This window comes from Ambystoma mexicanum, chromosome 8, assembly GCF_040938575.1.
Source record: "Ambystoma mexicanum isolate Mex_15411 chromosome 8, UKY_AmexF1_1, whole genome shotgun sequence".
NCBI lineage: Eukaryota > Metazoa > Chordata > Amphibia > Caudata > Ambystomatidae > Ambystoma > Ambystoma mexicanum.
The window spans coordinates 1,227,434,022-1,227,458,884 of NC_090929.1; the positions used below are offsets into that span (position 1 = coordinate 1,227,434,022).

Consider the following 24,863-nt stretch of genomic DNA (forward strand, 5'->3'; position numbering starts at 1 on the left):
TGATAGGTTTGCATTTATTATTTTACTGGCCAATATTACCATATTAAAAATACTATACCTCTATGGTGCATGCTGCACCCATTGCCTATGTTGATGTATTTTTAGGTTCCTGTATTAACAACAACACTCCAATATGTGTTGTTTAGATGAGCACATTTTTTAATACAGGAAGTAGTTCATGATAGGTCTCCTGATCACCCTCGACATCGTGTTACCAACATTGTAATCTTGTAGAGATTTTCCATCCAAATTAATTTTGTGATGTCATTGCAGTACACGTTGGTGGCGTGAGTTATGGTTGCTTAGCTTACCATAACTGGCGAATTTCTGGGGACTTTCGGTTTTACTTGTAACCATAATGTCCCTTTTAACCACTTTTTTTCAGTGAATTTCATAGGTTTTTACCAGTGCACCCTTAATTTGCTACAAGTTCCTTATATTGTACTCACCCCCAATGTAGCAACTGTAGAGTCCACAGACAGTATGAATGTTTGCAGACAGAAGGCAGCATTCACAAAGCCCAGCAGCACAGGGGAGAAAAAAAAATGTTTTACCCTTCAGCCAGCAAACACATATACATAAAACAAAATTAGGTACATTTACTACACCCAAATATACCTTTTTTTATATAATTATAATTTGAAAATGTACAAAAAAAAGTGTTCATGTAGCACACAACATAATGGAATGAAACGAGCACAAACCATAACTGATCACCTCATTATCACCTCATACAGACTCGGATACACCAGGTGTTTATTTGAAAAGAAGCTCTTACTAAATAAAGAACACTATTTGTTTCTCTATTATTACCATTGATTATATAAACAATTCTTATAAGCAAAAAGCCCTTTATTTATTTTTAAATAAATGGCAAACACACTTGAGTGGTTGGAAGAACATTTCCAAAAAAGGAAATTAGTGATGTAAGGAACTCAACAAAGTCTGGTTTACTATCAGCTCTCTCTGACTCACTGGCTGTGCTGAACCCGTTGACTTGTCATGCCTCGCGAGTTAAGGATGGTACCACGGTAGTAAGCGTGCCTTCCATCTGGGTTATCAATGCAGGAGGCCCCCATGCACCGTCGGCATCTGTTACACCACACACCAGCTGAGAATCCCGGTCTTATGATTCTTTTCACAGAGGCTTTGTGGGTCTAGGTCAAAAAGGGCAAGGGCACCTCCCTCCTTGTCGTCCTCTCAGGTCTTGCTGCCCTTCTTCTCTGTTTGAACTGCCGGTCCGGATTAGCTGCTTCCTCGTTCATTTGGCCTTTATCGAAGTGTGCTCTCAGACTCTGTCCTTTATCCCTATGGGGAAGTGAAAGGGCAGTCAGGTGTGTGTAATTGTCAATTGCCTGACTTTGCCTGACCCTTGTGTCGGAACATGTTGGGTATGCAGCTCTGGCGTTAGAATGTAAAAATCCATAAAATAGTTGGACGGTTTGTCGAAGGAAGGACCAGGATTATTGTCATGAAATGAATAAGGGGTGGGGGAGGGGATTGTGAGAATGGTGGTGTTTGGTTAAAGTAGACTGGAAATTCGAGAAATTATAATCGGAGGGACGGTGAGAAGAATGACAGGATGTACTCGGGTAGGCAACAGAAAAACAGGGATTCTGTGAGATGTAGTTTCCTATGGAAGCAGGGTTTGGATTCCTAGTAGGCTTACCAGATGCAGAGTGGTTGTTGGATTTTGGTAAGGGCGATTCATAGGATGGAAGGGAGGTTGATCTAGAACTGCCTATAAAAGCCTCAGGGGCTTGGTCCTCCTCATCGTCTTCCTCTGTCATACCGTGTCACACCTGAGGTATTCCCCCAAGCACAACCTTGGGTTCCCTCACCCAGGTGATCCTCCCCCACTGGTGCACCCCCAGGAACTGGATCCAACAGCAATGGCGGTTTCCTGGCCACCTGTATAAGGGACTCCTGGGCTGTACTCGGGAGAACACCCTTAGGTTTCTCACAGTGATGACAACATCTCTAATGGTATACAATACATCTTTTAATATAAATAATGTAATTCGTACAGACCTCACTGAAATAAACTTTTCTTTTTTTTTTAGACGCCCAACAATAGTCTGGGCAGACTAGGACTGTCTGGGGGAACCTCCATTTTGACAACAGACGCCCCGAACTGTCTGTGTTATCTGCACGCAAAATGGATGTGCCCCCGGACAGGCATGGTGTCTGGACAAGTCCTGTTTTGCATGACACACTTTTAATCCACAGACACTGCCCCTGTTCTATGGACACTTGCGCGCATGCGCTCTGCGTCACCCGCCCGATGGGTGTCGGGGGATGGCCGTCATTGCCACGGACGTTGCCAGACATCATCATGTGACTGCACCCGTGCGGTGTGACGGCCTGTCCGCAAACTTTGGTCGCGGACAATTACAAACTGCATTTTTGGCCTATCTAGGGTGTTTCAATTTGAAACTTTACCCTTCCAGAGCCATTCTTGGTTGATCTGGCAACTTTTTGCGACCTGGTACTCTGCGGAAAGCTCAACTCTCTGCGGACGGTTCCTCTAAAGGGTCCCACCCATTACTTTTCTTCATTCTCAATCTGGCTATCCAGGAGAGAGCACCAGGACACACATTATGTGGATATTGCCTACAATCCTGCATCAGTGACATCTGCTACAGCCATTCCTCTTCCCCAGCCACCACCACTACCACCACCATCACCATCTGGAGGGCCTGGTCAGGGGAACAGGTGCAGAGATACAGATGAGGATCAAGAGGAAGATGAAGATGAAGATGAGGTAGAAGAAGTCTCTGTCTCCAGCACCCGGAATGAGTCCTGGGGGTGGTGGTTTTTCACCACCGTGGGGGATGTACCAAAAGCTCAGGCAACCAAGGTAGGATGCACAGAGTGCCACATCGTACCTAGCCGCGGAAGACCTGTGCTGTACTCCTACGGGTCCAACTCCATGCAGCGCCACACCAAATCCAACCACCCAGTTGCTCTGAGAAAGGTGGTACCTTTCTCAGTGAGAAGTCAGTTGACACCCTCTACCCCATCTTCCTCAACCGCTCCTGTTACTACAAAGGATACTCCTTTGGGGCAGAGGATCCCAACGGCCACCTCGCAGGCCATACAGAACGAAGCACCGATCTGTAGGGGGGGCAGTTTCGTAGTGCTTTCAAGGCCATGGTCAATGAGCAAATGTCTTTCAAATTATCCAGGCCTGTCGGTCCCAGCAGCTGGTCCGTCTTGGGAGGCGTACCCACTCGCATGAGGACTAGCAAAACTACCTCTCTGTCCTGAACGCTCTCATGTCCACTCTTGATGGAGCGAAAAGGGAATTCTACCTAACCCTCATTGACTCTCACTCCTACCATCCTCGCCAGCTACAGGGCACCCTAAACTCACTCCTTACTCCTCCTAAGTCTATCAACTCCACTCTCACAGCTAATGACCTACCTGAATAGCTCGCTGCAAAAAAATTCCAAGATTAGAAATTCGCTCCTGACCTTCCTTGCCCTCCTTCCCACATTTTACACTATGCCTACTCTACCATCATCCTCTGCCTTTATCTCCCACTTTAATCACACTAATACTGACAAAGCACTATCTCTACAGATGAAGGCTAACCCCTCTTGTGCCCCATGAGACCCTCTTGCTCCTCATCTAGTCAAGCCTATTTCCCCTTTAGTGGCCTCTTACCTCACTGAACTCTTCAACCTGTCCTTCGACTCTGCTTGCTTTCCCTCTCTTTTCAGAACAGCCACGGTCATCCCCCTCCTAAAACAGCAAGGGACTGACCCAAACCTTCCTGGCTACCTTTCACCATGTGTCTCTCCTTCTGAACTATTCTAAAGTGCTTGAAGATTTGTGTTCAAATATTTTAGCAATTTCATAGAAATCCACAACCTTCCAGACATCCTACAAGCTCCTGTCACTCCACGGAAACTGCTCTCATGAATATGTCCAACTTCATCGCCTCTGCCACGCACTTCAACCTATCCTCTATCCTGATTCTCCTTGACTTGTCTGCTGCCTTTGACACTGTCAATAATATTGTTTCTTCTTGGGATTCGCGATCAAGTCCTTATCTGGATTGACTCCTACCTTGCACCTCGACAATTCTGTCTCTTGGAGCAACAACACCTCTCAACTCACTCCTCTAACTGTTTGTGTCCACAGGGCAATGTCTTGGGTCTGCTCCTCTTTACACTCTAAACCTATGTTCTTGGGGCACTAATCTCCTCCTTTGGGTTCTCGTACCAACTCTTTGCGGACGACACCCAAACCATCTTCTCTTTTCCTAAACCCTCCTCGGATCGCTCTATCAAAATTTCTAACTGTCTCTCTACCATTAAATATTGGATGACTTTGCACTCTCTGATGTTAAACATTACCGAAACAGAGGTGCTCTTCTTTCCTGCCAATAGCTCTCTCATCTCTTCCTCTGCCTATCCAGTTCTCACCTGACACACTCCCCTATTCTTCTTCAGATAGAAACCTTGGCTTCATCTATGACCCAGTTTTGGAGATGAAAGTAGAGAAGGTTTGAGAAGGAACAGCAGCTCTCCTCAACCTCCTAAATATTAGGAAAATCAGGCACCTCCTTCCGTTCAACATTTCCAAGCATCCCTTAACCACTATAATCTTCTCTAATCTGGACTACTGTGCCAGCATCCTCTCCCCAACTATACTCTGTCCTCTCGACAAGATCATTAACTTTGCTACCAGGACTCTCTTTGAACTCCCTAACTTCACACCGACTTCCTCGTACCGTCACCAGGCTGGATGACTGACGATGCAAAACAGGGCAAGATTTCAATTTCTTAGCCTGGTTCACAAATCTAGCGACGGTAATGCACCACTGTATCTATCCAACTCTACAAGCCTCATAATCTCCACTCAGCCTCCTTGACTATCCTTGTGGCCCCTTGCCCTTCCTCTCACTTCCACTCTCTCTCTTCTTGCTCCACGTGCATGGAATTCTCTTTCGCTGGGCATCCAAGAAACAGTCCAGATGGATTTGTTCAATACCAAACTAAAAGCCTACCTCCTCGCCTCCGAGTTACCGTCTTGACCTACCTCTCATCTGCCAACTTGCTAACCATTTTCCCTTGCCTATAACCTGCCTCTGTCCCTCATTCCTCTGCCTCTAGTCTAGCACTTCACCCATCATGGTCACATCCCGATCAGAGCTGGCCGTACCGCCTACCTGCACTTAAAAATGTCCAGTGTTCGTTGTCCTTAATCTATGCTTTTACACTTATGTGTTGTCCCTTGTGAATCTTCCATTTACTCCCCTTCACAACCTGGTCAGAATGTCCCTCAAGCTCACCCCATTGTGAGAAGCTCACTGCTTCCTGTCACATCTGATTTATTATCTATTGTACGTTAATTTGTGCTAAAAGATCATTGTTCCTCCTGTATACAAATAAATAAACCTTTTGGGCCTCATGCATCCCAATGGTGCTAGAGGCCCATTTCCATATGAGGTCTCTCCAGTGACTACCTTAGAATCAGTGGTCTCAGTTCCAGTGCAACTTGTTGAACCTGTTAGAAGTCTTGCATGCTGTTTCTCGAGGTCTCCTCTGGTGGGCCCTGTGAGAAATAATGCTGAGAGAGGCGTTGCTTTGGCAACCCTGGCCCCAACAGCCAGTGGTCATGGCAGTCTCCTTGAAGTGCTGGAGCGGGGTGGCTAGTGAGCGGCTTCTAGTCATCAAAGGAATCTTGTGAACACATCAGTTTACTCAAGCTACAGGCTGTCAGACTGGCTCTGATTGCCTTCCTCCCCTCTTCTAGACATGCACCTTGGTCATAATGGACAACATGGTGACTTTGCACTACATCAACAAGTGAGGTGATGTGCTGGTGTTTCCTCTGTGCAAGGGAGCGATGTGACTGTGGTTCTGTGCTCGGGAGAATGACATTTCTCTGGCAGCGCCCAATCTTGCTGGGGCAGAGAATGTCATTGCGGATGCGATGAGCAGACCTACTTTAGCCTTCCACAAGTGGGAGCTCTGCAAGGAAGGAGATCTTCAGTATTCGCAAGACTCCTCAGGTGGGCTTCTTCACTTCCAGTGTAAACCGAGAATGCACATTTTCCAGGGAATTTCCTCCGGGGAGCTCTAGGCCACATACTGCTTGTCGGACAGAAGTTCAAACTTCTTTATTTGTTCCTGCTGGTCCCTGTCATTCTAATTGTCTGCATTATTCTGTATGTTCCAGGTTGGACCTGGAGGACATGGTGCTCCTGGTCATGTCCATCTTCCCTCCTTAGGCCCCTCCCGCCGAGGGTGGACCTTCTTGCTACTCTGGGGCCGGTTCTCCAACTGATCCTCAGCCAGAACCTTTATGCTTGGCTCCTCCATTTGAGCAGCTGCATTTGTGTTCTTGAAGACTTCTCACCCTTAAAGTGATTTACCTGCTTTCCATCGCTTCCGTGAGATGACAGAGTGAGCTCCAAGCTCTCTTAGACCGCCATACTTGGTGATCTGGAAGGAGGAGGTGACTTTGAGAGTGAGACAGTTCTTCCTTGCTGACTAATTTTATCTCTCAGAAAATGTCTCTTCCAGTGTTTTTTGCACCACTTAATCCCACTTCGATGGGGGAGATGTTCCATGGCTGAAACAGTGTGGGCCTTTTACTACTATTCCTCTCATGTGCAGGATGTCTGAAAAGATGACCAGCTTTTGTGGGTTTCGCTGGTGCTGGCAGGGCTGTGAATAAACAGACGTTTTCAAGGTTGATCATTCTCTGCATCTCTGAATGTTTCCATCTGCTGGCAAGAATGAGCCTGGGGGTCTAAGGACTCATTTAACCCAGGGGGCTGTCTGCCACCTTTGCCCTGCAGAGGTAGGGTCCCTATCCTAGACATTGCCAGTCAGCTACCTGGGCATCGTTACACATGTTGGCCAAATATTACTAATTGTATTCGAAGTCAGGGCTGGACGATCACGCTGGTAGGGCAGTCCTCCAGAATGTACTGGTATCAGTGGTGTCTTCTTGCGCTCTTCCCTCCTCCAGGTCTATGTACTGGTATGAGAGCCTATCATTGTTTAGGAATCCGTGGGAGGAAAGTATCCAATAGAAGAACAAATGACGCACCTCTGGTAATTGTCTTTTTGGTCAATGTTTCTCTCACATATTCATCATCGCGTTCCTAACCTGACCCGCTTGCCCGATAGGTATTACACTCTTGGTTTTTCAGTCCCTCGTCCGAGTGTTAGGATGAAAATGCAGAACTGAGGTCATGGGGCGCAGCGCCTCAAAATATACTGGCCCAACATCCTATCTGGCGTGAAGTGGCATTGAGCAGAGCTAACACAGAGCCATGCTGCACTCCGTGTTGGCGGAAAGTTTTGCAAAGAGCAGCTGCCCTGGAGGTATTGAATATTATAGATGAGAAATCTGTGAGGGAAGCATCCATCAGAAAGGACATTACACGGGGTACGTAATTTGTTCATCAATTGGCCTCTTCCGAACCCGCTTTATGTGTTGCAACTGTCATTTTACATCTCCAACCATGAAGTTAAAGTAGCCAGTTTCAAGTGTCAGATATGTTTCTAATGAATTATTTCCTGCCACGGATTCCTCATCTTATATCCCTGTCCCAGCGCCACTTTTCTCCAGAAACTTTTCTGCCACCAGGGACCGCAGCACGTCTCTGCGTCGGTTCCTTCCGATGCCTCTATGCGCCTGCGCCGGAAACGTCGTCGGGGGCCAGCATATATAGCAGCGTAGGTCCCCATTACCTCACCACTTTTTTCCACACACTAAGTAGGAACAAGCCTGTAAAGCTTCTTAATTTTGAAAACACCATGCTGACTCAGTCGAAGGCCTCTGGGTTCAAGCCATGTGTGGATTGCAGCCAGTAGATGTCGGTCTCGAATCCGTACCAGATAGGGTTGTACTGCTTGGGCGAGGACTATGACACACAAGATTGCGGGTCGTGTCAGTCCATGCACCCGAAGGCCCTCTGGGTTCAGGCAGCGAAAATCTTCATGATCGTCCACAAGGTGAAGGAAAATGGTTCACCGGCGGCCCACAACCCGGCGACTGTGGCGCAGGCAGCGGTGCTGTCTGCTTCAACTGTGGCACCGATGGGTCCTAACGTGTCTTCAGCAACCAGCAGGGTACCCTCAGAAAACGGGTACTGCATGCCTAAGGGCTTGGGCCTGGTCCAGAAGGAGAGCCAGGTCTCTCTGTGCTGCCTGGCCCTTCCCTCGGGAGGCGCTGCCACGGCGTTGTCTTCAACATTGGCTCAGATTGACATTGTGGACTCTGTGGTTCTGCAGCAGTATTTCTCCCTCCCCAGGTACGCCTTTATGTCTAAGATGTATGACATCTATGTTGAAGAGGGCGACCAGGTCTCTTTTGGGCTTCAACCCATGGGTTCTAGGGAGGCAAGAGACGTCCCAGAAGAATTTTATGGGGAAGCAAGGACGTGCTGGACCAAGCAGGGCACATGCAAGGAGCCAGTGGCCTAGACACTTCCCCCCGAGTTGGTCATCCTACCAGCTCCCACCCCAGGTAAGCCTCAGGCCACCTTCCTGTGTCTGATGGCTAAGATGGCCGATACTCTGGAGCTCTCTGCTCTGTCCAGGTCCAGAGTTCAATACTACCTCTAACATTCTGGATGATGCCCCAAAGAAGGAAATGCTCCTTCCCTTTTAATTTGGTGGTAGAGGCCCTGTTATTGGAAGTGTGGGAAAAGCTGCATCTGTTTTGGCAATGGACATGGACCTGGCGAGAAAGCACTGTACCGCTTTGTTGGACCAGGCTTGCCTTTCTGCCCATGCTTCAACTGAAATCCTGGGGGTTCAGGTCACTACAGCAAGCCTGAAGACCTCTACCTTTCCGTCTCTTCCACCGCACAGGCAGAGCAAGAGGTTTGTCACATGGGGCAAGAAGGTGTTTGTGTCAGGCAGTGTTGCGCTGCAGTCTTTGAATGCCTCTTGTGCCATCGCGAAATTCTCCTTCGGCCTCTGGTCATCAGTACACAATTCAGCAGAGTAAATCCCAGAAGGAACGGGTTTCTTTCCTTGGTTTCGGACAGCAAGCAGGCAACATGACAGATGCTGCAATCTGGACTGGACACAGCAGAATGCGTTGGCAGATCCATGGCCACTCAGGGTTTTCGCCAAACAGCTGGCAGTGGTTGCGGCTTGCCTCGGGAGGGAAGGCATTCATGTCTTTTCTTACCTAGATGACTTGCCCATCTGAACTTGCTCGCCAGAGCTAGTGTTGGAGCATCTGCTCCATACATGCGCTCTTTTGCACAGTTTGGACTTTTCACAGAACTTCAAAAAATCACATTTTATGCCATCCCAGTCTCTCCAATTTATCTGAGCCCTCTTGGATACTCACTTAGGCAGGGCTTTCCCGCCCAAGGATCGAGTGGTGAACTTCTTTCGAATGGTCAATGTCCTCCAAGTCTGTGCCTTCTGGACCTCATGGCCTCCTGCATCCTAGTGGTGCCGGAGGCGCGTCTGCGCATTAGATCGCTTCAGTGGCTTCTTCGTCGCCTATGATCGCAGTTCCAAGGCCATATGTTGGGACTTCTACAGATATCAAGCCAGGTGGCCCTGGATCTCACGTGGTGGGCCGTGCGCGACAACTTGCTGAGAGGTGCATTGTTTCAACAACCTTGGCCTCAGGGGATGGTGGTCATGGACACATCTCTGACTGGCTGGGCTGCTCGCCAGTTATGTTATTTTACCAAAGTTTATAAAGCGCACTGTGGCCCAAGGTATCTTGGCGCTGGGAAGCACAGGGCGGGCTATACACTGTAGCCTAAAAGTGAAAGGTATTCAGGGATTTCCCGAATTGCAAATGATTCAAAAAGATTTCTAAGTGTGGGCGGAAAGTCGTTCCACAGTTGAGCCACCGCCACAGAGAAAGCCCTGCCGCCCACTCTTGTGCAGCAGAAGGAAGGCACACAAATCAGGCTAGCAGACCTGGACTGACGCATCCGATTAGGGAGGTAGCGAACACATTTGTCACAGAGATATTCAACACCTAGTCTCTGGAGGGCACAGTGAACCGGACAGAGTGATTTATATTTAGCACGCAGGGCTACGTGTAGCCAATGCGGTGCAGGCAGAACTGGGGTAATATGACCTCCATAAGGGGATCCTGTGGCCACTCGGGCAGCAAGATTTTGTAGGCGCTAATGCCGCTGGACAAGACCTTTAGGCTGGCCGAGATAAAGCGCGTTACAATAGTCCACGCGGCTAAGGACCAGGGCATCTACGACCGATAGCCTGAGATTAGGAGGTATAAGGGGGAGCACTTTCCGCAAGATCTTCAAATCGAAGTGCCCAGCTTTACACACATCCGAAACCTGGTGAACCATAGAAAGAGTAGAAGAGACCACAACCCCAAGATTCTTTACAGTGAAGACTGGAACAGGGAGGGAGCCAAGATCAGACAGCCAAAAAGAAAACGCCCAAAGCGAGGGATCAGGGTGGGACACCCACCACCAGCACCTGCGTCTTGTCCCTCTTAAATTTCAGCCAGTTGTGGTTCATCCAGTCTCCCACGACAGAAAGACACTGGAAAAGGCATGAGGACATCTCATCCTGCTCAAGATCTAACCGGATCAGGATATAAGTGTCATCAGCAAATGAGTAGCATCTAATGCCGGCACCGGCTCTGAAGGGGCTGCCAACTTTTGTTGGTTTATCGATACACTGATCAGTGTCTCTGAGAATGATGGAAACGGTGCCCATTGGGGGGGCATTTCGCCATGGCGGCACCTTAGACCATACTGACTGAGTCAGTAGCCTGGGAAGCCAGTGAGACGTTAGCCCGGGTAGTGTCAATTTTAGTGATGAAGAACTGAGACAATGAATCGGAGAGCTCCTGTGATGGAATCACAGAAGTGGTGAGGTTGGCGATGGAAGACAGTGATCTAAACACTGGGAATAGTTCCCTGGGCTTACTAAGGGCTTAATCAATTTGTTGTTCAAAGAAGGCCTTCTTAGCAGCGAGAACGGCAGCATAATAGCCAGTGGCACACGTGCTCTAAGAGTGGGACTGTATGTCTGACGCCATTTTGGCTCAGCCTGCCTGAGCTCAAGACGGGTATCTCTTAAGCTGATCGGAGAACCAAGGTTCAGATGGTAGCCTCTGTAGTTGGATCCGTCTAAGGGTGGCAACAGTGTTTGCTGCCACTTCCAATGAATGAGACCGAAGAGAAAGATCAACCTCATAGGGTAAACTGCATTTGGCACTCACTATGAACACTGGGGCCTTGAGATCAGCTGAGCACCAGCCACGGCACAGCAATCTGGTGGGGAGACACTTAGGAGGACACAGAGATGTCATAGAAAAGGTCAAGAGTTAATGATCCGACCACAGAACAGGTTCTGCGGGGAAAATAGCTAAATCAGATTTGTCGCCCAGCACAAGATCAAGCGTGTTCCCTAGCTTATGTGTAGGATCCGTCACAAATTGATGGAAGGCCAAATCAAGGAGGCTGTCAAAAAATTGATGATGGGTATGTTGAGTTCAGGGTTTGGCCACAAATGACTCTGACACTCCAGTGAACTGTTAACTTATTTACTTAAGTTTAGGCACACCAAATACAGTTCTTAGAGTCAGGTAAGTAAAAGGGGACATAGGACACCCACCGGCATCCTCTCTCAGGGCTTACATCCTTGCAACTCACAAACCTGGAACTCACTCATAGATAAACATTCTAAGCCCTGCATTCCATCTCAAGATTCTAGTCACTTGCACCAGATGAATGCAAAGTTAATCACAACACATCTTTCCCCTATAGGGACAACAACAAGAACAGTAAAGTATCGGTGGCAAGATCAATATTTCATCAAAAGATTTGTCCAGTAAAGTCCCACCTGAAAAACAAAAGATTATTCAAAGCATTTCATATATAACCACAACCAACTCCAAAAGGTTTAGACCCTGTCACCACTTCAAAATCTATTAACATTAACATCAATGTCCATCTGTGGATTAAAATTAAAAGTCCACCTGTGGAGAGAACATATTAATATGCCTACATAGAACAGCTAATGATGAACACTGTTATCAACTTAATAACTCTAATGAAGATTTAATAAACACTCAAAACCTTAATATCTTATTTCACTCACACATCACCGCATACATGTCTACCAACATATGCCAAAACAATGGCACCAAAGTCTAGGAACAACATTTCCCTTTTTATACAGACAGTGTAATGGACAGTAGTCCGCTCAATGGTTCACCACAACCATTGCACCTTTTCACACATGCAACACATGTAATGGACAGTAGTCCGCTCAACGGTTCACCTCAACCATTGCACCTTTTTACACATGCAACACATGTAATGGACAGTAGTCCGCTCAACGGTTCACCTCAACCATTGCACCTTTTTACACATGCAACACATGTAATGGACAGTAGTCCGCTCAACAGTTCACCTCAACCATTGCACCTTTTTACACATGCAACACATGTAATGGACAGTAGTCCGCTCAACGGTTCACCTCAACCATTGCACCTTTTTACACATGCAACACATGTAATGGACAGTAGTCCGCCTGTGGAGAGAAATATGTTAAACTACATAACTCAATTAAAGAGAGAGACATGTACCTACAACATCACTCTAATAAACTAATATATATCAGCTCTAGTATCTCAACTCTAATCGCCAGCACCTCTGCATTCTCTCCTACTTCACCATTGCATAGAGAGTAACAGAGGAACACAGAGCTCCCATCCCCATCAAACTTCATAACTGAGTCAGGCCTCCCGCTGCAGCACTCATGCCGAACTCCAGGACTCCACTCAAGCCAACCGCAGCAACCTTCGGTTCCAGTCAAAGGTAAGCGCTGACATCGGATAACTTTGTCAGTGATCTCAGCTGCCTTCACTATGACCAATAGCTTGTAGCCTTGGCGCAACAGATGTTTGCACAGTCCATGGGCCCCAGGCCCCTCCTAGATCCATTAACAACTTCCAACTCTTCTGAATGTTTGTACAGTCTCAATTCTCTTAAATGTTTTATGAGAGACTGCCACCTTGAACTTCACCATGCCAATGAATGAATGAACCTTGCTGCTCCAATGAACTTCACAGCTCCTTCTAATAACCATAAGTCTCACAGAGCCCACTGCACTTTACAGCAGACAGTTGTACCTTTCAACACTAGAACTTCTTGTCCCCACTGCCCTTTGCAGCACACCCTTGTCACTGAAGTGCCTCTTCACTCCCTATGCAGTGCCTCTTCACTGCCCCGTGCAGCACTTCACTGCCCTCGCAGCGCCTCACCTCTTCACTGCACCATGCAGCACTTCACAGCCTCTGCAGCGACCACTCACTGCCTCTTGCAGCGCCTCTTGACTGCCTCTTGCAGCACCTCTTAACTGCATCTTGCAGTGCCTCACTGCCCTTGCAGAATCTCTTCACTGCCTCATGCAGCACCTCTTCACTGCCTAACGCAGCACCTCCCTGCCCCTGCAGCGCGTCTTCACTGCCTGTTGCAGCACCTCACTGCCCTTGCAGCACTTCTTCATGCAGCGCCTCACTGCCTCTGTAGCATCTCACTGCCCCTAGCAGCGCTTCACTGTCTCTGCAGCGCCTCTTCACTGCCTGTTGCAGCGCCTAACTGCCCTCGCAGCACCTCTGCATGCAGCGCCTCACTGCCTCTGCAACATCTCATTGCCCATTGTAGCGCCTCACTGCCCTGGCAGAACCTCTCCACTGCCTCATGCAGCACCTTTACATCCATAGCTGCTCTGTTATTCCAGTGCCTTCGTAGCGCCTCTGTCGGGCCTTTCGTGCCCCCTCTGCCTCTGTAGCACCTCTGTTTGGGCCTCTATTGCCCTCACTGCACTTGCAGTGCCTCACAGCCATCCAGCGCTCTTACCTGAGAGAGGATCACTTCTCAGAGGGGGGGGGGCGGTGGGTGTCTCCCTTTGGTGCTGTCCCCCCAGCACAGCCAGATCCCATCCTCGTCGCCAGTGTTGAGTTCAGGGTTTGGCCACAAATGACTCTGACACTCCAGTGAACTGTTAACTTATTTACTTAAGTTTAGGCACACCAAATACAGTTCTTAGAGTCAGGTAAGTAAAAGGGGACATAGGACACCCACCGGCATCCTCTCTCAGGGCTTACATCCTTGCAACTCACAAACCTGGAACTCACTCATAGATAAACATTCTAAGCCCTGCATTCCATCTCAAGATTCTAGTCACTTGCACCAGATGAATGCAAAGTTAATCACAACAGGGTACATGAGCGCCATTGAATTCAAGATTAAAATCACAGAGAACAACTAGGTGAGAAAACCTCATCTGAAGATCTGTTAACCGGTCCAGCAGAGGATCGAGAAAACCGACATGTGACCCAGGGGGTCAGTAAAAGATTAAACAGTGACACATATAAGATGGCGAAACTATACATCAGTCATACCTGCCACTCAACGGACGGTAGTCGTTACCAGAGTCTCAAACACATCAACTTGCTGGAGTTGAGGGCGATCAGTCTGGCACTGATCACTTTCCTCCCCTCTGTGAAACACAAGACTGTGCCGATTCTGATGGACATCACAGTGGCAATGCACTACCTCAACATGCGAGGTGGTACGGGGTCCTTGCCTCTGTGCAGAGAAGCAATGACACTGTGGTTCTGGGCTCTGGAGAACAGTGTCTCTCTGATGTCAGCTCTTCTGGACGGGTGAGAAAATGTCACATCGGATGGCTTGAGCAGGCAGACTTCGGCCTCCAACAAGTGGGAGCTCTGTGGGTATGTTCTGGAAGTGATCTTTTCTTTTTGGGGAACTCCTTAAGTGGACTTCTTTGCATCCTGTGGCAACAGAAAGTGCGAGTTGTTCTACTCCAGGTAATTTCCTCATCTGGGAGCTTTGGGAACACACTGACGGTCAAGTGGACTTTCAACCTCTGTTATATATTCCCAACAATCACTGTCATTCTGCTGGTTCTCAGGAGATTGGGTCTGTTCAGAGCAACGATGATCTGTGGTGTCTGGAGTTGCTGGACATGTCCATCTGCCCTCCTTGGCGCCTTTTGAGGAGAGTGGACTTGCTCTCCCGATCGTAGGGGTGTGTTCTCCATCTGAATCTCAGCAGCCTGAACCTACATGCTTGGCTACTGAGAGGCTGAGCTACAAGGAGTGGGACTTGTCGGATGACATTCTCAATCTGCTCCTTTCAGCTCAGTGGCCTGTTGCAAAATCAGTGTATGCCTGCAGGTGGCATACATTTTCGATTTGGTGCCAGGATAGGTACTTGGATCCTTTATCATGTCCTCTGTCTCCTGTTCTGGATTTTCTACTTTCCTTGGCTCAAGCAGGCCTGCAGATTGGCACTGTGAAGGGTTATATCGCTTCTATTTCTGTGTTCACGAGTCCCAGAACAGGGCTGGATTTTCACAGTCCCTACTGTTATGCAGCTCCTGAGGGGTTTGTGTAACCAGTTTCCTCCTTACCAGTTTGCGGTTCCTGCGTGGGATTTTAGTTTAGTTTTAACATTTCTTATGAGCGCTCTGTTTGAGCCTTTAGATTGCTCATCCTTAAGGTGATCTTCCTGATTGCCATCACTTCCGCGGGACAGGTTTGTGAGTAACAGAAATTTTCTGTTTTACCTCCCTATTTGTTTTTTCCTACGAGAAGGTGACATTGAGAGGGAGGCCCTCCTTTCTGTCGAAGGTAGTCTCGGATTTCCATCTCTCTCTCTCAGAAGATCCACCTTCATGTGTGTTTTTCCTCTGCCACCACCTTCCAAGGCAGAGGAACGATTCCATTGGCTGGATCCAGTACAGGCCATGACATTCCTCCTCTTTTGTACTAAAGGCTAGGAGGGATGACCAGCTTTTTGTTGGTTATGCTGGTGCTCGCGCTGGCAGGGCTATGAACAAACAGACCTGTCTCTGCATCTCAGAATGCTATGATCTGGCTGGGAAGGATGTGCTGAGGGCCTCAGAGGTCGTTCTACTAGAATAGTGGCTACCACCTCTGCCCTAGAGAGGGGAGTCGCAGGCCTGGACATCTGCCAGGTGGCTACGTGGTTGTCAATGCACATGTTCGTTAAGCATTACTGTTTTTATTCCTTTGCGGGCCAGGATGCCCGTTTTGGTAGGGCACTTTTCCAGAGTTTTCTGGTTTTTAAATGGTGTCCTTGCTTCCACCCCCCTCTAGATTTACATACTGCTTTTGGAGTAAGAATCCATTAGAAGAACACATTACTTGTTTCTCCTTTGCTGTGCTCCCAACCATTTTTTGCACTTTTGTAGAACTATGAATAACGGGTGTTAATATTAGGCCATTTTACAATTCTTGATTTATCAACTGCAGAGGCATAAAGGGTGAGTTAACCCACAATGGATTCAAATATGTGAAATTTTCGTGAAATGCAGATTGAAGCAGGCAATGTTTGACTTTCTCAATTGCCAGAGAGGCATATATGGTAAGATGTTTGAGGCAGGAATTAGGTGAGACATAAGCGACATGGCAGGATGTTCTGTCCCCTGCAACCATATGCAGAAAGCCCACAAGGAATTGCAAAACTAAAGTTGACTAGTCTAGAGCCATCAGATACTTACTTGGGATCATTGGTGGTATCCTATCCAGGAGAACATAAAATATCAGCGGTTAGGTTTGGCATTGAAGATGGGTTATTTTAGGATCGGAGTTTCGAAACTCCAGACTCTGCAAAACAACGCGCTCAGAACGGCCTTGAACCTCCCAGCCAGAGAGGACATTTCAAATGCGCGTAGAAACTACAATTGGCTAAAAATCAGCGATAGGATCACCTTCAAAATTGTCACACTAACATTCAAATGCCTGAACAATGCTGCCCCCCCATACCTCAGGGACCGAATAATAGAAAAACCTCTTCACGACCAACCAGAACAGCCAACTCTTTCTGCCTCCAAACCCCAAGATTCCGACTAAAAAAAACAGGAGGCAATAGCTTCCCTGTGCAAGCAGCTCAGTACTGGAATGCCCTACCAGTTGAACTAAGACGGGATTAGTCCTACAACAGCTTCAGGCACCATACCCGCACCTGGCTCTGTCGCAATGACCTTTGAAACTTGAGACCTTGTGTATTGTGTACTGATACCATACGCACCTCTCCACTCTATCATGTAAAACGTACATAATACATCTCCTGTTTATAATATGTACCTATATGGAAAGTAAAGATTGTATATAATGTAATTACTGTATATAACATATAATACCAACATGTGATAACACTGTAACCTGTAACCAAGTTCTAAGTATTCTTGTTACTCTGTGCACCCAGCTACCCAAGGGTTTTCTGGGTAGATGGGTGCACAGAACAAACAAACAAACAAACATTGCTTTAAATTGTACTGTGACAAATCCTTGGATGTCACTTCTCCCGGGAGGAGGCACTTACCTTGAGGCCATGGAGGTGAGTCCGCTTCCCGATAGTCAAATGGGGGTGGTACTCAGTGGGAGGATCTCATGAGGAGGGATGCCCCTAATGGGGCTTTAGGGAGAACACTGTATACTTCCCCTCAGTCCCCTTCATCTAACCCTCCTTTACCTTGCCACCCCATGTACATGTCATGTACATAGTAGTAACAGTACTGGGATGATGAAGATAGGTTTCCTCTTTTATTTTGATTAAATACAATTGTATGCCAACAATCATGCCACCTGTGCGTTTGTCTCCTTCTGCACCCTTATAGTATCATGCTAATGTTTTTGTTCTTCATCAAGATAAAGCGCAATCACTTTTGAAGCGAATGTTGGTTAAAAAGTTGCTGGCTATTTTTTCAGAGCTTTAGGAAAAACATTGTGGCTCCTGCTTGGATTGAAGGGGTTTTAGTTGACTGTTTTATTGCATAGTAAATATTTATTTTACTTTGTTTCAGATTCAGAAAATATGTAATAAAAAATTGTGGGAAAGATATACTCACCGAAGGAAAGAAATTACTGAAGAAAATCACAACCATTCAAATGAAAGGATGTTGTTCCATGGTGAGATTCTAGATCTGCAATTGTGAATCTGTAACATTTTTCACCCTATTTCTAAAAATTCTTTTGTAGTTTATTCGTTATTTGTCTTGAAATGCACCTCATTTTTAAATAGTTTAAAATATCTCTAACATGGATGTATTTCAGTTGCCTAGAGAATTTCTGCCTAAAAACAGTTCTGCATTTGTTGTCCTAAAGGAATATATTTTTGCATCATGACTTGTTATCGATTTACATTGCTGTCCTTTTTCTGCCAGCTAGATATTGGGTTGGTCTGCGTGCATTTTCGAATTTTAAATATGGGCTTTGTTCTTGCGCATTTGTGTATCAACACTCCCCTGTTAAGTAGACTTGAATCACAACATGCCCCAGGGCTGGTGCCACCTTCAGATTGTCATATGCTTTCTGGTTTACTCTGAAGCTGCACATCAGATGGAAAGCCCTCTTCCCATATGCCTGAGGCTGACTGCAGATGTTGGGAGACACAAAAGAAACATCCAGGATCGAACTAGGGACTGCCCCTGTGACCTCTGACAAAGTTACTTCCGGGTTACGTTTGGTATAACGGCACTGTCGTTTGGCCGTCCTTTCACCCGGGGGCATCCACAATAAAGGGAAGACTGAGCCAAGGGTTGCTACTATATCCTTCTCTATTTAATTCTGTGTTCCCTGTTAGCCTCTGTTTGCCACAGGTTGCCACAAAAATGCCTTACATAGAGCACACAAACATTCAAATCAATTCCAACACATTACTCCACTAAAACAACTAATTGCATACACCTGCCCTCTAGCTTCTTATTACTGTACTGTCTCTCCACACTGTGCTACTCACCTATAATGCATTCACTCGTACTCCTCCTCGCCTCTCCCTACACTTTCTCCAATCACGCTACAACTTCCTCCTTTCCTATCCCTATTATAAAACTCACAACTCGAAACTCCCATTACTCAATCTCTCTTACACCTCCTTCCAACAAACAAAGCTGACTAACCCCTCTAACACCTTTCTACCTCACCACTCTCTTCCTCTGAAACTCAACTTCTATACTCTTCCATACCTCATCAACTGAACATTGCACTTTGGAATGCTCAGTCTGTTGAAACAGAAAAATTGATATGAGGCCGGGAAGCCCAAAAGGAAACACACCAACACAGGTTACAAAGGACATACAAAGCACTTTATTCAAAGGTACAACAATTACCAAAAGTCAATTGACATACGGATAGCTATTCGGCCCTCAGAGTAACAGAACGAACTATCAACGGTAGTTCGCCGTGTTAGTGTGAGAGACCGTACATTGGGATACTCGGGTTTTTATACTTTTTTATCCAGCTCTGGCCAACCCCCTCGCGGGTTAACCATTCTCAGAACCAGGCCAGAGTTTGTTGCCAGGTCGATCCCATAATGTATGCATTTGATCAGTTCCGCTGATACAGTTGTTCATTTACACATAGGTCAGGGATAGGACAAGGTCTCAGTTCGCGACCCCAACAAGTGGCCTGCAGACATATTACTTATTCATGTGTGCGGAGGTCACAACGGCCAGAATCCCACTCGAAATGTCATTCGGCCTCCATTTTGTTGTTCAGGGTGACTTCCACACTACAAGAGAACCTAAAATGGCGGCTAAATCCAAGATGGCGATTTACACAATACATTAAGGTCAAGACCTTGCCGCGGAATCTATGTACACGATGTTTTTAGACAACTTGGCGTAGGCCAACATACATTCAAACAATGCGATAGGAGGTACAATATTATTTCGATTTCCACAGACCCTCCTTTTGGCCTATGCCAAGTGCTAAACATCATCCCTAATACTTTCGAAAATAACTCCATGTATTAACATCCATAGATTCTGCATCATTGTCTGTAATGTCTATAGCCATAAGGTCGTTCATAAGAACCTCTTGTAACATGAATTCTTTAGATGCTATATCTGGGGTATATATTTTATGCGTACAACGCCCCCCTATTATTCCACACATACTTGGGAGGCATTGAAAACAGCAACAAAGGAATAACAGAATCCCTAAAATAACCAGAATAACGTAAAGCACCTTCCAACCCCAAGATCGCAAAGAATCCCAGAACCAAGTACTAAGGTTCCAGTCTCCTACAGGGATATGGACTTCAGAACTGAGAGTATGCAAGTTCTGAATTGCTTTAAAAATTGTTGGTGAGGAGTCTGGTACGAAAACACAACAAGCGGACCCCACTAATTTGCATACTCCACCTCGTTCTGCCAAAATGACATCTAATGCCATCTGATTTTGAAGTGCTACCAATCTTATTGCCTTTTGCTCTAAGGTCATATTGTAGAGTATGTCCGTGGTCCGGTTGATCGTTCTCTCCAGTACCCTTGCTAATCCCCTAATGTTCTCTGAGTTTGCTATTTGTCCCCAAAAGGGCACAACCGATTTAGCTATGTCCCCCAATACTTGCTCAGGGGTATCTCCATTGTTGTCTCGTCGTTGGCGAGCCTTAGAAACCTCCAATGTACTAGCTACAAATACCCCGGGTAACAATATTCCTAAATAGCAAGTTCCCTGCCAATCCTTGGGCAACCAGGGAAATGCTAAACTACCACAAACAAAATAAACAGGTCCCCCTACATACAGAGGCCTGTTTTCCCCAGTCAAATTTACAATGTTTTTACAAGCTTCAAAATCTCCCATTGGCCTAGTGCCATTTCTCTATACACAGAAGGGAACTGAGTCAGGACTATGATTTACAGAATAAGAAGGAGGTACAGCGTCCTTATTGCCTATCGGAGCCATTTTAAAGGAAATCAGAGTTTGAAAAGGAAGAGATAGTTTGTCAGACGGCCTAATAGAAGCGACGTTAGGTTTACTTCTATTTGCGAAAAGCGAGCATCCCAAGGGAGTCAATTCACGTTTCTCAAAATCATTTAAATTAGTTCCATCAAAGTTCCCTGAGATGCTATCATTCCATCGGCCAAAGAATAGTGCTCTAAGAGAGGCATAGCAAGCAGTTGTTAAAGGTAGAGGATGTATATACCATCCCAGTCCCTTGTTCCCATGTTGCGGTAAATGAGTACAAATCCAACAATTACTCTTATTAAAAATGGCATGAGTAGCATTCATTACTATCATCAGAGTGTTATTATGATACTTCTGTCTATGTTGGGAGTCTCTAAGGGACAGAGTGTGAAGGTGTACAGAGGGAGTCAAAACAGTTGGTACGATCTTGGTCGGTAATAAAGGTTTCAAAGGATAGATTTCTTCGAAATACCAAAGTCCTACAGCAGCAGTTGCAAAAATAACAATAATCATTATCAAAACACAACAGTACGTTTTCGGGGCCCAGGCACATTGTTCATTGTTCGATTCGGTCACCCCCTTATCTAAAAGTCCAGTGCGGGGAGCCGCAGTGAAGGTGGCAGGCATCGTAGTTTCTCGATCAACGGCCCCAATGTTCGTTGCTGGCGACACTATGGTCGCGTGATTTCTTAGTCCTTCCCAACCCTAGCCAGCAGAATCCCTTTTTTGCTCAACAAAACTTTCTCATAACGAGACAATTTTCCAATCACTTCCTTTTCCAGATGCACGAAACTCGTGCCGTAGTTCTATTTCCTTGGTCGAAGGTTGTACCTGATGGTACCCAAAATTGTGTGGTCCGGAAGCAAGGTATCGTCACTTCCTGAGGGAAGCGACGTGTCGGTGGTGACGGAAGTCGCAGAGCTCGAAACAGTGTTTTCCAGAAGTGATTTTTCAAAAGAGTGCGGAGACGAAATGGACTGTTCCCCAAGCTCCTCAGGCTCAGAGAACTTCTCCGACGCACTCACAGCGCTGTTTGCTACTCCAGAATCAGAGACTGTAGCATCAGCGAGGGGTTCTGCTTCTTCTGTAGCGTGTGGCGTCGGGTGAGGAAGTTTCTTGACGTGCGTCGCGTGAATCCAGTTCTTCTTTCCAGCCACCCGCACTGCTGTCCTGGTGACCAATAATACCTGATGGGGTCCCCGCCAGCGAGGCGCGAGACAGGAAGACCTCTCGTAGGCCTTCACGAGGACCCAACTTCCAGTCTGTATATCGTGTCCTGGGCCCGTGAACCGTACAGGTAAAGCAGCATGCACCTGGTGGTAGATGAAATACAGGTTTTTAGTTAACTGGTTACAGTAGTCTACAAGCAATACATTTTCCACCTCCCTCAGGGCTTTAGGTTTTGGGAGACCCCAAATGTTAGCAGGTCTCCCCATTACTACTTCAAATGGAAAAGCCCAGTTCTAGTCTGAGGTGTGGTACGCATAGCTAATAAAACAATAGGCAAAGCATCTGGCCATTTTAGTTTGGTATCAGCACATGTTTTTGCAAGTTTATTCTTTAAAATACCGTTGTGTCTTTCTACCAACCCAGCACTCTGAGGATGCCTAGCTGAATGAAATCGTTTCTCAATACATAGGGCTGCACATATTTGCAAAATTACTGCTGCGATAAAGTGAGGACCATTGTCCGACCAGATTATCCTCGGGAGCCCAAATCGAGGAAAGAATTCTTTTACCATAATCTTTGCAGTGGTCATGGCGGTAGCATCTTTGACGGGGAAAGCCTCGACCCATTTACTGAAGGCACAAATAATTACAAGAACATATTTTAGATTATTACATCGCTCCATTTCAATAAAATCAAAGTGTATAACCTCAAAGGGGACAGAAGGGGGCCCAAAACTTCCCCTTGGAGTTACTGTCCCCTTACCCACATTGTGCTGTAGGCAGATCATACAGTTCTGGACATGCCTCTTTGCAGTGTCCAGAATCTTGTCATTCACCCAGACCTGTTCTAACATTCTCGTGATCTGCTGGGCACACACATGCGTAGGACCGTGTGCCATCGTAACCATTGCCAATACATAAGAATCAGGAAGCAACCATTTCCCTTCGGATGTATCCACCCAACACCCTTCGTCATCCAGTTTCCCCATTCCTTCAGCCCACTTTTTAGATTCTTCCATTGTGGCATCAGTTTGAATATCTCGCACAGACCCAATACCTTCATCCATTATGCAAGCATCTCTCATTTCCCTCGAGGCATACATGTCCGTGCTAAGGTCTGTGGCCGTTTGTCTGGCTATCAAATCCGCAAAAGAGTTCCCTTTGCCTACATCATCTATGACCTTGCGATGTGCTGCACATTTCATGATCGCTAACTGTTTAGGGAGTGAGGGTGCCGAAAGTAATTGCACTATCAAGGGGCCATGCTGAATCTTGGTCCCATGTGAGGTCAGGAACCCTCTTTCCGACCAAAGCTTTCCGAAGTTGTGAGCCACCCCAAATGCGTACTGGCTATCAGTATATATATTTACTCTTCGCCCTCGGGAAAGTTCACACGCTCGGGTCAACGCTATAATCTCTGCGGCCTGCGCGGAGTTATGCGAAATTCTCTTAGTTTCGACAACTTTGCTCAATGTAGTAACTGCATAAGCAGCTGTAGATGTACCATTCGAAAGTTTGAAGCAGGAGCCATCGCAAAACAGCTCCCCTTCTGCATTATCCAAAGGAGTATCTATGAGATCTATCCTGCCCTTCGTTTCTTGTTCGGTGGTATACAGGCAGTCATGTAATTCTTCGTCACCGCAAACAGTGTTTTGCGGGAAAGGTAAGAGTACAGCCGGATTAAGAACACAACACCTCTTAATTTGAGGAACCTGGGATTGGTAACCCTAGGTCTCCTGGGGGCAACCAGACGTGGTCTCCCTCTCACTGTGCTTAGAGAGGCATCAGCTTCACCTCACTGATGATCCCCAACAAGGGTGAAACACGTGTATGGGGTTGCTGGTGGTACTCTCGTTTAGATTGGAATTGCCATTGTATTTCGGTGCTGGACTGCCCCTGGGCAGGACAAAGACTGATATGCAAATGGATATTTCCCATCTGTGAAAGGCACAGTGAGTAAAAGAAGTGGCTGCGAACTCTCAAGTGGTTAATAACCACTGAACAGGTTATCATGTCTGTTCTTGCGAGAGAGGGGCGCCCGCTACCTTTGTAAAACTATTTTTTAAGGAACCTGGGATTGGTAACCCTAGGTCTCCTGGGGGCAACCAGACGTGGTCTCCCTCTCACTTTGCTTAGAGAGGCATCAGCTTCACCTCACTGATAATCCCCAACAAGGGTGAAACACGTGTATGGGGTTGCTGGGGGTACTCTCGTTTAGATTGGAATTGCCATTGTATTTCGGTGCTGGACTGCCCCTGGGCAGGACAAAGACTGATATGCAAATGGATATTTCCCATCTGTGAAAGGCACAGTGAGTAAAAGCAGTGGCTGCGAACTCTCAAGTGGTTAATAACCACTGAACAGGTTATCATGTCTGTTCTTGCGAGAGAGGGGCGCCCGCTACCTTTTGTAAAACTATTTTTTAAGGAACCTGGGATTGGTAACCCTAGGTCTCCTGGGGGCAACCAGACGTGGTCTCCCTCTCACTGTGCTTAGAGAGGCATCAGCTTCACCTCACTGATGATCCCCAACAAGGGTGAAACACGTGTATGGGGTTGCTGGTGGTACTCTCGTTTAGATTGGAATTGCCATTGTATTTCGGTGCTGGACTGCCCCTGGGCAGGACAAAGACTGATATGCAAATGGATATTTCCCATCTGTGAAAGGCACAGTGAGTAAAAGCAGTGGCTGCGAACTCTCAAGTGGTTAATAACCACTGAACAGGTTATCATGTCTGTTCTTGCGAGAGAGGGGCTCCCGCTACCTTTGTAAAACTATTTTTTAAGGAACCTGGGATTGGTAACCCTAGGTCTCCTGGGGGCAACCAGACGTGGTCTCCCTCTCACTGTGCTTAGAGAGGCATCAGCTTCACCTCACTGATGATCCCCAACAAGGGTGAAACACGTGTATGGGGTTGCTGGTGGTACTCTCGTTTAGATTGGAATTGCCATTGTATTT

The 24,863-nt window shown here is 46.8% G+C and overlaps 1 protein-coding gene across 3 annotated transcripts in view; it reads left to right on the top strand.

Moving 5' to 3' along the window:
• TNKS2 (tankyrase 2) overlaps positions 1-24,863 on the top strand; it is a 2,182,082-nt gene that overhangs the window by 1,887,331 nt on the left and 269,888 nt on the right. For all 3 annotated transcript variants that reach the window (XM_069611330.1, XM_069611331.1, XM_069611332.1), the window contains exon 24: positions 17,850-17,955. In XM_069611330.1, coding sequence (XP_069467431.1) covers positions 17,850-17,955 — 106 coding nt within the window. The remainder of the gene's footprint in view (positions 1-17,849; positions 17,956-24,863) is intronic.